General features: G+C 45.4%; 1 protein-coding gene across 1 annotated transcript in view; it reads left to right on the top strand.

Moving 5' to 3' along the window:
• Nucleotides 1–13,251, top strand: part of LOC124672105 (RNA polymerase II C-terminal domain phosphatase-like 2) — a 15,051-nt gene continuing 1,800 nt past the window's right edge. The window contains exons 1-7 of the mRNA XM_047208391.1: nucleotides 1–326; nucleotides 1,265–1,741; nucleotides 4,024–4,237; nucleotides 4,638–4,795; nucleotides 4,929–4,999; nucleotides 5,106–5,211; nucleotides 5,290–5,382. Of these exons, the coding sequence (XP_047064347.1) occupies nucleotides 18–326; nucleotides 1,265–1,741; nucleotides 4,024–4,237; nucleotides 4,638–4,795; nucleotides 4,929–4,999; nucleotides 5,106–5,211; nucleotides 5,290–5,382 (1,428 nt within the window). The 5' untranslated portion in view covers nucleotides 1–17. The remainder of the gene's footprint in view (nucleotides 327–1,264; nucleotides 1,742–4,023; nucleotides 4,238–4,637; nucleotides 4,796–4,928; nucleotides 5,000–5,105; nucleotides 5,212–5,289; nucleotides 5,383–13,251) is intronic.

Consider the following 13,251-nt stretch of genomic DNA (forward strand, 5'->3'; position numbering starts at 1 on the left):
CACCATCAAGCACGGCCATGGCCGCCTCGCTCACCGGCGCGGGCGGGGTCAGGACCATGCCGATGTTCGAGGGTGACGTGTTCTTGGGCTACGTCGATGTGTTGCTTCCACCATCATCTGGCGGCAGGGAACCTGTGTTCCGAAAGAACGAGATCCGGATCAGCCGCCGGTCGCCGGCGAGCGACAGGTGCCCACCGCTGGCCGTTCTGCAGGTGATCAGCGCCTACTCCATGCGCTGCAAGATCCAGGAAAGCACGACGTTGGATATTCATCCCAGATCCCCCCTCCTTAACAGCCTGCACTCCACCTGCTGGAACCAACGCATGGTACGTATGCACATCTTCTTTGCCTAGTCGTCTACAGCTTTAATCTACTCCATATATAATCGCTGCCAGATCTTTCGTCGATTTTCCAACTTGTAGGTTTACTATAGTATATATAGGCCTGGAAAATGCATAGCTGAACATGGGGGCATCTACCCCTTTTTTGAAAAGAACGTTTCCAACTGTATCAAAATTACGGAAAAAATTGCACGCCTACATCCCCACGTTCTATGTGCGCACAGAAAGTTACGTAGGAAAATGATTTTTCTTTGCCTGTGGAAAAAAGACAAAAAATTGTCTTGTGAAAAGTTTTTTTTCTAGCACCAAAATTTGTCATTTTACAGAGGCAAAATAGAAAGCTATTTTTCTGACGAAACTATGTGCGCCGTTAAAAAACGGGTGCAGATGCCCCTAGGTTCAGATAGTGCACTCTCCTTATATATTGGATTAACTCACTATTAGATTTCCTTGGCCTGCGATTTTACTTAGCAAGAGGCATTGAGCTGTTGATTTGTTGCACTAGTATGCTTCATTTTATGAACTGGGTGGTGGAGCCTGCAATTTAGGATGCAAAATACTTTTAGAACTAGTTGCGATACAGCTTTACAGTATTGATGCAAAACAAGTCCTATCATAGTAGTATGATACAGTTTGTTTGTTAGGCGAAATAGAGTAGATTAGGGCTGGAATGTATTTTTTGGATGTCATATTATTGGATGACAATGGTATGTCACTGAATATATGACGTTTGCCTTAACAATTACTGCGAGATACCTTTGAATGTCTTTTATACTTCAGCAAGGTCATCTCCTTAGAACCCTAGCAGGTTCTCTTATTCCTTCACTCTTGGTAACATTTCAGATGTAGTATTGGATTTCCATCATTTTAATTAGATTACAGGCTTAGAGTTTATTTTTCTCATTGATTATTGTGGGTTTTAGACCGCTGTAGTGGATGCCGGACTGGAGGAACTTCACCTTGTGGCTATGCAAAGCAAGGTTGAAAAGGGTGTGCCTTGTTTCTGGTGTTGGTCCGCACAAGAAGGGCTTTACGAGACATGCCTTGGGATGCTCAACCAGCGATGCATAGCCATTGTGTTTGATCTCGACGAGACCATCATATTTGCCAGCAACGAGAAAAAATTAGAAACTCACATGGAAGAGATCAAATCAGACCTGAAGAATTCTGAACTTGATGCGGTTACACAATTGGTACTTCAGAATCAACTCTGTAGGGTCTCTAAGGATAATACATTTCTGAAGGATTTTGTACATAAAGGTGCTATCACTGTCGATCATGAGATTGTGAGGAACCAACATGAGAAGGGCATGTTGTATAAACCTGGCGGACTACAACTTGTTCGACCTGTAATCAGGGTCCCGAAAAGGAATGCGGTTCTGACTCGCCTTAACCCAATGGTATGTACGATTTGTTTGGTTGTTCTGCAAATCACCAAATTATTATTTATTATTCTTATAACTTCTAGTTTAATTGCTGTTGAGAAATTAGTTCATCTCATGCTCATGAAAATTAGCAATGTAATATAGATATTGCTTTCGTAGTTAATGAGTATTTATATTATGTAAAAATAATTTTGAACTTCATAAAGAGGTCATATATGTTGTTATTTTGGGCTGGTGTGTTTAGTTTCTAAATCAAAATATTTATGTTTTTGCATATCAATATTAATCTGATGGATGGAAGGTGTATAGTTCAAGTTACGTATATTAAAAGTCAACAAAAAATACACAGTTTTGTTGGAATTGGCTTCTAATATGCGTATAGGGATACAACTTGATTTGGTATAAGAGGAGGGTTAGCTGTTGGACTCAAGTCCCGCGTGTGTGGACCAGTGTAGGTTTAGGGTAGGTCCTCTGTTGCTTAGGTTTTTGGCCGCAGTGCGGTGTTCTGCTCTTTGGTTGTCGAGGGATGTGGGACGTAGTCTGTTCAAGCTGGGATGGTGTAGCGGCGGCGACATCCTTATGGTGGACTTGTGCCCTTGGGCTCCGTCGTTGCGACGACGTTCACTCCAACGTCGGAGCAGAGCTCGGGAGGTTGGTAAAAAGTACGCAGAGACAGTAGTCTGAATTGGTGACAGCTGGAAGATGGTGAATTTTGTGCTAGGTTCGTGGTCAGAGGCTGGAAGATATGGTTTCCTCCTCTGACGTCGAGCAGGGGGTGTCAAATCTGGAGTTGTATGGCGTGTCCAGGGTGCTGCCCCGGTCTGATTCTTTCAACGGCAATGGCTTTGCCTTTGGCAAGCTACTTTGGAGGTCCGTAAAGCTGCACATCAGTGATGGAGCCGCGTCGACCTCAGGTGAAGAGCTGATCTGTCCACTTTTTCTTAGGTGGCTGCTACTGTGGTGCCAGGGAAGGGCAGGTGTTGGTACCTTGTTTAGGGTTTTCTTTGGTCCGGACTGTATTTTTCGTTCCTGGCTGAGCGTTCCTTTGGGAAAAGTTCCGTCGGGTCCGTGTTTTCGTGCCATGTAACTTTATCTTTATTTAATAAATGAGACACGTATTACCAACAGAAAACGCTGTTGGACTTGAGCACTTGTAACCCAGACCTAATGTATATAGACTAGAAGATACTGTCCACAGGTTAGACACGAGATCAAAAGGGGGACGGTTTGGTCGCCCATGGCAAGGGTGGCTGGACAACTGGCGGTTGTTTGGAGACACTATGGATGGCGTTGACGGATGTTTTTTCATTGGATGTGTTATGTCAATGTATACATGAGAATGTGGGATGTTGGCGTTCACAACGAACTATGTTAACAAACATCGCCCTGCCGTCCACTTTTATGCAGTGGTCCGGTCAAGATAATTATAACAGAGTTCAATGGGATCAGTTTACATATGGTGTTGCTACTTCGAGACTAAACCTGATTTAGGGCAATACTTTTTAAAATTTTACAACTTGTGTATTAGGCCACGTACAATGCACAGTGCTTAGAGAGGTGCTTACAAAAATAAACCAAGCATTTTCATAAGCACCAGTGCCTATTTCTATAGAGGGGGTGCTTAGTTAAGCATTTGTCTAGAGCAAATAAGCACCGGTGTTTAGCTAAAAACCGGTTTATTTTCTAAGCACCTCCTATAAGCACCTTGCATTGTACATGCCCTTATGCAGGTCTAACTCCAAACATCATATAGTTATGCAAGCAAGTTTCACAATTCTTTTTTTCGAGAAAACGCAAAAAGCCTTTGCGTTTCTTTTCATTGAATAGAGAGAAAGGGTTTAGTACAAGGGCCTCCTAGGAGGTGAGTGCTGTTATGACAAAAAAAATCAGTGGACATCCCAGGTTGTGGGCAAGATCGCTCTAAGTCATAGTGCTCCAGCCCTGGACCAGAACGCCGCCTCATCCTTGATATTGTCGAGGGTGCGAGAGATGGAGGGGGCGGCGTGGTTGAAGACGCAGTCGTTCCCCAGTTTCACAATTCCAACATAACAACACATGTGCTACTAGCATGTTATGTTATGTAAATTGCGTTCTCTGTTCAACACTACTGATGTATTCCCAACTCATCTTTGTTTTCTAATCCAAGTGTCATTATTATTTTATTAATCTATTAAATAAATAGACCAGTTGTTTTTTGCAATATATGCTTGAAAACATTCTTGTATTTGTTGTATATTACTGTCAATAATTATCCATATCATCTCTTCTTACCTGCTGCAACATTATATGTCGTTCAGGATCCTAGAAGTAGTTATTTTGTAAACATACGGCCTGGCTGGGATAATTTGAAGACTTATCTGAGTAAAACCAGTAGATGGAGAAAATATAAGGTATATGTATGTACAAAAGCTGGAAGACAATATGCTCTCGAGGCATGGAGACTGCTTGATCTAGAAGGCAGCTTGATCAGCTCAGAAGAGATTTCACAGCGTTTAGTATGTGTGAGGCCAGGTAAAATTTTGCGTGAGTATTTACTATTCTTCTTTCATGAGACCCTCATTGGATCAATTCTAAATGCTAATAGCTAGGTTGGATAGGGAGAAGTACGTTGCGTCGTTGATCACTAGCTACCAAGTATTTCTCAAACAGTATTTTTTCCCGACAAGGGGGGTAGCTTGCTTTTCAGGTTAAAAAAAAATCTTTAGCTAGTGTTGCATAGCAGTTTGATAAAAAAAAAAGTTGCAATATTTGTATCATCATGTATGTTGGTTACAAGCACAACTACTAGAACATCCTTATGTACAAGTAAAAGATAAGTTTGTTGATGGATGGAAGACTGATTAACACCGATTATGTTTCTTGTTTGTGCCACATGCACCTTCGTTTTATTTTATTTTGTATTGACTGTTAGGTTCCAAAAAGTCGCTTAAGCGTGTGTTTCAAAAGAGTTCATGCCATCCAAATATGGCGATGGTGATTGATGACCGGATGAATGTTTGGGATGACAAAGATAAACGACGAGTTCATAATTTGCCTCCTTACACTCCATCAGTTTGCCCTGAGGACAAGGTAATTTATATGTATCTGAATTCTTCCCTATTTTAATTTCTGAAGAGAACAAATTGAGACTAGTCTGTGATGTTGCATGTATTTTAACTGAATTGGACTACTCTGACATGTTGCATCTATTTTAACTGATCAGGTGGTCAATGGTTGCTATGTGCTTCAGATTCTAAGAGATTATATATCGGAAGTACATAAAGGATTCTTCAGGTTTATTTAAAATAGATAAAAAATAATACGATACAGCCTAAACACTCAATATTGTATTTATTTTTACTGTCGACTATTTAACAAATGGGTTATATATATCTTGTAGCGAGTTTGATGGGATGCTTCTGAAAAAAGTAGATGAACTAATGTATGAAAATGATGGACTGGATCTTGTATACACTCCAGATGTTGGTGACTACGTAGAACTGACGGTATTTTCTTGCTACCTTTGTATTGCTTGGTCTGTGACTAAGAATCAGACATTCATATTACTCGCTGTTATGTTCCAGAATAACAAGATTGTAGAACACAGTGATTCCCCTATATCACCCAAAAATACAAAGAGTGCTAAAGGGGAGGTGGGAGCAGGAATTAATGGAGAGGTAAGTTTTGCTCAATTCTTTCAGCCTACGTGTTCGCCTTTTTAACTAGAGAAAGAGGTTAGGGATATCTTATGTCATATGATTATCAAATACATTCTTTAGCGGGGATCAAATATGACATCATATGATGATAGGCATTGAAGTTTGTCCAGTCTTTATGGCCTGCCGAACAGATAAATAAATTATAAACCTTCAGACATAATATCTAGTCATGAATATTCAGCTTGAACGGTTACTTTCCAATTAAAATGTTCAATACAAACTGTTCTACCCAAAATATAAGCAAGTGCTCCTTCCGTTTTTAAAATAAGATTTATTAGCATTTGTCTACATTCGTATAACCTTGAATTTTGAATCAGTGCCAGAGTACTCAATCAACCATTGCCACTCCTCTGGTTGTACATCTTCAGGCACATTCGCCAATCTAGCAGCATCAATTTTGTACGCCTTGTATGTGGCGCTTAGAGTTGAACGCCAAGCTCTATATCGCTCATGTGCAACTTTGAGAATTTTCTCCTCAATTACCGGTGTATCTTCCAATGCACATCTGTCCTGTAATGAGTACAACAAATGTCTATGCTTAAACAATGCATTTTCAATGGTAAACTAAATAACACATGTGAAAAGGGTTGTACTCACTATCATATCGACAACAATTTGTCGATGGATGGTAGGGTGAATATCCGCCCACCTTCTCACTCCAATGAGCGGTAACCTTTTTTTTCATCATGAGTACCACGTCATCTACGAATGTACGGTAGTTCATTCCTACTGTACCACCCAAATGCTCAGAGAATGAAATATTAAGCTTTTCTGATCCATTGGCATAACGCTTCTTAGATGCTTTAAAACCCTTGAGAGCACCTCGCCCCTTCTTCTTCTTCTGTCCGCCAGTTTCTACAACCAAAAGCATACAAGAAATATTGTGTTGCTCGGTATTTGATTATAGTAGAATAGAACAAAAATATAAACCAAAATTTGTACCATTCTGTTGTAGTTCACGGTTGCGTCGAGCATGAGATGGCCATTCACCCAGTGCGCACATGTCATTGGCGGACACTGGAGTGTCAGATTGTTCTTCAGTTTCTGCATAAGGTTTAACGGTTGTTAAGATTAAGCAATCTAGGATTTTATGCATTATACAAAATGGTAGAGACTCAAATATTTTTTACCAGATCCTCGCTGGTTTTTGTATGCTGCTATACTTTCCATCCTTGTTACAAGAACAAATCCTTTCTTTACTGAGCGCAAGAACAATTAAAGGAGTTAGCATTATCCTTGTTACAGAATAGTGATTAAGAATTAAGGAAATTGTGTACCTTTTAGAAAGGAGTAATGTGAATCATCTATTTCCTCTGAAGCTTGCACTCGATGTCGATGTTGTTGGGAATGAGCAACTAGTATTCACAGAGGGCCATAAGCCAGTACATGTACATGTGTGACAATGTGCAGGTAAGCCCCTCATACATTGGGGAATAACGGAAAAGGAACTATACAACTCTAACACCCCCCCTCAAACTCATGGTGGATCCACAACACTAAGTTTGGAGAGAAAGAAACCATGCTGTGCTCTAGTTTGGGCCTTCGTGAAGAAGTCAGCAAGCTGAAGCTCTGAAGGCACATAATTAAGAGCCATAACCTGATGTTGCACAGCATGACGCACATAGAAGGCATCAACACCGATGTGTTTTGTGAGCTCATGCTTCACCGGATCACGCGCAATGCTGATGGCACCAGTACTGTCCGATAAGAGCGGAGTCGGAGCATCAGCAGAAACACCAAAGTCCGCAAGTAACCAGCGTAACCAAGTCACCTCAGCCGTCAATAGATCCATCGCTCGCAACTCAGCCTCAACACTCGAACGAGAGACTGCAACCTGCTTCTTGGTCTTCCAAGCAATGAGAGAGCCACCAAGAAAGACACAAGTAGGCGAGAAAGAGACTTGCGATCCTCTGGATCGCTAGCCCAGGTAGCATCTGAGTAGGTCTGGAGCTGTAAGGAGCTGGAGCGAGAAAAGAAAAGCCGACGAGAGATAGTGCCACGAAGATAGCGAAGGACACGAAAAAGATGACTATAGTGGACACTAGTGGGAGCAGCCATGAACTGACTCAGAATGTGGACTGGGTAGGAGATGTCAGGACGTGTGACAGCAAGGTAGACAAGACTCCCAACCAAGTGACGATAGCGAGTCGGGTCCGGAAGAGGATCACCATCAGTGGAACGGAGGCGGACATTGAGCTCCATAGGAGTCTCGACAATGCGCTCATCACCAAGAGCGGCACGAGTGAGAAGGTCCTGAATATACTTCTCCTGGGAGATATAGAAGCCATCAGAGGTAGAGGAAACCTCAAGCCCAAGAAGACGGGCCTTGACAAAGGCAATGTACTTAGGGTCGTCGCCTGTGATGATCATGTCATCAACATAAAGAAGAAGCAGAGTCCGACCACGAGAGGAGGTGTGAACAAAAAGCGCAGGGTCATGGGCGCTAGGGACGAAACCAGCAGCGATGACCACAGAGGCGAAATGCTGAAACCAGGCGCGAGGGGCTTGCTTAAGACCATAGAGAGAGCGCCGGAGACGACAGACCATGCCATCGGGAACAGAGTAGCCAGGGGGTGGCTGCATGTAGACCTCCTCACTTAACTCACCGTTAAGAAAAGCATTATGTACATCAAGCTGAGAGATGGACCAGTGGCGAACAGAAGCAACAACAAGAAGAGTACGAATAGTGGTCAGTGGTCATGTGAGCCACGGGAGCAAAGGTCTCGTCATAGTCACGGCCATGCTCCTGCTGAAAGCCGCGAGCGACAAGGCGAGCCTTGTAGCGCTCAAGAGAACCATCGGAGCGAGTCTTGATCTTGTAGACCCACTTGCAGGTGATGGGACGAACAGAGGAAGGAGGAGTAACAACATCCCAAGTGCCAGTACACTCAAGAGCAGCAATCTCCTCAGCCATCGCTAGCTGCCATTCGGGATGAGCAAGGGCATCCCGATAAGAGGTCGGCTCGAGGGCAACCGAAAGACCGTAGTGAGTGGGAGAATAGCGATCAGGAGGAGGACGAGGACGAGCACGAAGGTGGTGAGTCGACTCGGACGGAGAGGGCATCGCAGCAGAGGTAGAAGGTGTATCAGGAGAAGCAGCATCATCCTCACGGGGACGACGAGAGTAGTGAAAAGGGTAGGGAGGGACGACCGTAGTCAAGGAAGGTGACATGGGAGGGGAAGATGTGGAGGGTGGGGACGGTGGTGAGGGAGGAGAGGGGGGTCTGGCGGGTGGAGGAGGAGAAGGTGGTGAGAGAACCGGCAGAGCAGGGACCGGAGGCGCAGGAGGAGGTGAGTCAGGGAACATGAGAAAAGAGATATCATCCACCGAGAAGGAAGAGGAGGAGGGACGCGGGTAGAAAGGACGGGACTCATCAAAAGTGACATCCCGAGATATGCGCATCCGACGACCAATAGGATCCCAGCACTTATATCCTTTGTGCTCAGGGCTGTAGCCAAGGAAGACACACTCAACCGATTGAGCACTCAGTTTGGTGCGTTCGCGTGGAGCAAGAAGAACATAGCAAACGCAACCAAAAAGACGAAGGGTCGAGTAATCAGGAGTGTGACCAGTGAGACGCTCAAGAGGAATACCACCCTGCAAGGCTGTGGAGGGCTGAAGGTTGATGAGATAGGTGGAAATAGACACAGCCTCGGCCCAGAAGTGAGGAGGAAGAGAGGCAGCGATCATCATCGCACGTGCCGTCTCAAGCAGGTGGCGATGCTTGCGCTCAGCCACGCCATTTTGGGCATGGGCGCCAGGACATGAAAACTGGGCAAGAGTACCCTGCTCAACAAGAAAACCACGCAACAGCTGGGAGATATACTCACCGGCAGAATCAGCCCGAAAGACACGTATAGGTGTCGAAAACTGAGTATGGACCATAGCAGCAAAACGCTTATATATCGAGAGAACCTCGCTGAGAGAAGTCATAAAATAAATCCAAGTGTGGCGAGAGAAGTCATCGATAAAAAGAACATAGTAGTGGTGGCCCCCCTTGGAAGCAAAAGGAGCCGGACCCCATACATCAGAATGGACCAAATCAAACGGACGCTGAGATACAGACGCACTAGTAGGATAAGGTAACTGAGTCTGTTTACCAAGCCTACAACCCTGAAGAGAGACATCTCCTGAGACAGGCCCCAGAAGGCCTCGACGAAGTAAAGATGACAAGCGAGAACCACAAAGATGACCAAGACGATGGTGCCACTGCTGAAAGGAGGCGGTGGTGGAAGCAACAAGCACGCATGGAGCGGTCGATGAAGTGGTGGAAGAAGGAACATGAAGCCAGTCAAGCTCCCAAAGTCCCTGGGAGTCACGGCACCGAGGGCCAGCCCCAACCAGGGCCCGAGTGTGAGTGTCCTGAATAGAACAAGAATCAACATCAAGAATGACCCGACAACCAGAATCAGTGAGTTGAGCAGCGGAAAACAAATTCATGGTAAGACGGGGAACATGAGAAACATCAGGAACGGAAAAGGAGGAAGTAGAAAGAGTGCCACGACTAGCAACAGGGAGAGAAGTACCATCGGCAGTAAGAACACTAACAGGAAGAGGAAGAGGTCGAAGAGAAGAAAGAGAGGAAGAATCAGGAGACATGTGAAAAGAAGCTCCAGAATCCAGAACCCACGAAGATGTACCTGACTGTGGAGAGGAAACAGCAGCGGAGGCAGCAGTACCCGTCGAAGCAGAGCCGGAGGAGACAAGGAGGCGCTGAAGTCTCACTATATCCTGCTCAGTGAAGCCAGTGGTGACAGGCGCGGAGGGTGGAGCACGAGGAGGCACACCCCGCTGCTTCTGGTAGCAGTCAGACTCAAGGTGACCAGACCTCCGACAGTGAGTGCAGAACCGAGGAGGGCGAGAGCAACCTCCACCGCGAGAAGAGCGGGCTCCTCCAGAAGCAGGCACTGGTGTAGGAAGAAGTGGCGGTGCAGGAGCAGTGGGAACTCGAGCAGCAAGAACAGAGGGTGTCCCAAGCAGTCCAGCACCACGCAACCGAGTCTCCTCAGCACGAAGCTCAGTCAGCACCTCTGAGATAGGAACACGGCCTCGAGCAAACAACTGAGCACGACGAGGCTCAAACTCTGGGCGAAGTCGAGACAGGAACTCATGGATCCTCTGAAAGTCCATATCTGAACGCACTGTCCGGCAACACTGACAAGTACCACAGACAACACTGCGAAGAGAGTCAAGCTGGCGCCAGATGGCCGCACTCTGGGTGTAGAACTCATCAACAGTAGAGTCACCCTGCTGAAGATCATGCTCCTGGCGCAACACAGATAAGTATAGAGAATCAACAGAAGGCTGATAGCGCTGACGAAGGTGAGACCACATCTCAGCGACAGTAGCGAGGCCCATAAACTCGAAGCAACCGTGGCTGAACACTCTGCGAAAGAACGGCAGCAGCTCGAGCATCCTCATCACACCACTGAGTAAAGGTAGTCAGACTATCACGGTAGGAGCCAAGAGCCTCTGAATAGGCAAGTACCTGTTCTTCATATGCCTCATCAGCAGCAGCCTCAGCAGACTTGGCTGCATCCCGATCAGCCTGAGTAGCATTCTCAGCAAGGGCCTGTGGCATGGACGGCGGGGTAGGAGGTACAGGAGCAGTGGGGTGCGGCGGACAAGAGACCTCGCCGGTAAGAACACCCCACAGCCGAAGACCACGCATGTGAATGCGCATGAAAGCAGCAAACTCTCCATAGTTGGTACCATGAAAGATCACGGGGCAGCGAGGGATACTGACGTAGCCAGACAAGGATGCCATCTTCCTCTTTCCTTTTTTTTTTGGCAACCCGGATCTGAATCTGGGCAGAAAAATAACGAGCAGCAGCAGCAGCCTTGCGTACGGAGATTCACTCACGTACGGGCCACCAGGATGTGGAATCCAGCAGCAGGCAACGTCTTGCCTTGGTCGGAGCCGTACAGGGCCTGCCGGAGGAGACCAGGGCGGACGGCCGGACGGGGGCGGGGCCGGGCAGATGGATCCGGCCAGATGCAGCCGGGACGAGGCAGCCGGCCTGAGGCGGCCAGGACGGGGCCGGCCGGAGACGGCAGAGGCCGGGGCGAAGCCTGGCCTAGCAGATCCAGCCAAGGACGGCTGGCCGGCGGCGGCTGGGACGGAAAACCCGACGGGGCCGACGGGAGAGCTCGATTTGGAGCTCGAAATCAACCGAAAAAAGAGGCTAAATTTGTTAGGATGAGAGAGGAAGAAGAGTGTGGAGCAGCAACGGCCGGAAAGATCATCGGCGGCGGCGTGGATCGAGCACGGAGTTGCAGCGTGCAAAGAGCTAAACCATGTTGGGAATGAGCAACTAGTATTCACAGAGGGCCATAGGCCAGTACATGTACATGTGTGACAATGTGCAGGTAAGCCCCTCATACATTGGGGAATAACGGAAAATGAACTATACAACTCTAACATATGTATTGTCATCGGTATCCTACCAGCAACATCTTGCGTTGAATTCATCGTTGTGCCCTTGTATTGGTAAAAAATCCGGATTAGAGTCAATTTCATAGTAAACGGCAACAATATGGTAGATCTGGCAACAGAGAACGTTTGATACATATCAACGTTGGAAGACATAGTTTTGCTTCAGTAGTTGAAATTCACATTACTTAAATTTGTACTTAAACATCCAAAACATAGTATGAATGAATTCTTCATACAATTTTCTTATTTAATTTGTACTTATTTTATTTTGGATAAAGTAAACAGTTCTATCACTAGAAATCAAGAACAATATGTAAAATATACGACTTGATCCAAATTAAACTTACTACTTTCCAGGGTGCACAACAACAACACATGTAACATCCAAACACAAACTTTCTACTCACACATATATAGTACTTCCAAATTTACATGCAACATAAAACCTGTTCTGCTAACATAGTACTTCCGAAACACAGACATAGTAGTAGGATTACAAAAGCCAGATGACATAGTAGGTCTTCAGTTCTTCACACATGCATACATATAACATAAACATATATAATAAGACAAGGACATGTTGCTGGAATAGGGACATCTCTTGTCCTAGTCCCAGGACTCCCAGCCACTCTTCCTCTTCTTGCTGTTGTTGGAAGAATCTGCCACCTCCGACTCACTTGGCTGCTAAATGGTCTTCTTCATGGGTCGTGGGAGGTACACTGCCACATTCTGCAGGTGAACCTGTCCCTGGTTCACTAAGCTGATCCTGCGATACAGTTCGGAGGTGATATATCCATCCAAGATAGCGTAGTTCAGGTTCTTCTCTGAAAGTGGCTTCCATTCCCAGTACGAATGCCCTTCGCGTTTCTGCCCGTCATCCTTCATACCTTCCTTCATCTTCAAGTACTTTTTGTGGATGAGCTTCCCAGCCATAGCTGCCATTCCAGCCCTGCCGTTTCTAGCACCTTCAATCTTGTAGATGTCCTGGATGTTGATGTGGTACTGGATAGGAATGTGCAGCCACTCGTTACCAAGCACTCGTCTGTCCCCTTTTATGCCCACCCCAACGAAAGTTATGTTCTTGTTCTGTTTAATATTCTTTAGGCTGCGTGGAACACCTACATATATATCATAACGCAAAAATGTAGTTAACATGGGATTAGGAGCTTGTTTTATATTATATATATGCAGTGTAATGAACAATTTAATTAGTTGAACAACTAATTAATAATACGTATAGTACATGCTAAGCACTAATTAAATGTTGGGGAACGAATGTACATTTGCAGATCAATCTAACATGCCAAATGTTGGGGAACTAGTACACATTGCTAAGCACTAAATGTTGGGGAACTAATATACAGGAAGAACTTTGACCACACAAGAAAAT

Source organism: Lolium rigidum, chromosome 7 (assembly GCF_022539505.1).
Source record: "Lolium rigidum isolate FL_2022 chromosome 7, APGP_CSIRO_Lrig_0.1, whole genome shotgun sequence".
Classification (NCBI taxonomy): Eukaryota; Viridiplantae; Streptophyta; class Magnoliopsida; order Poales; family Poaceae; genus Lolium; species Lolium rigidum.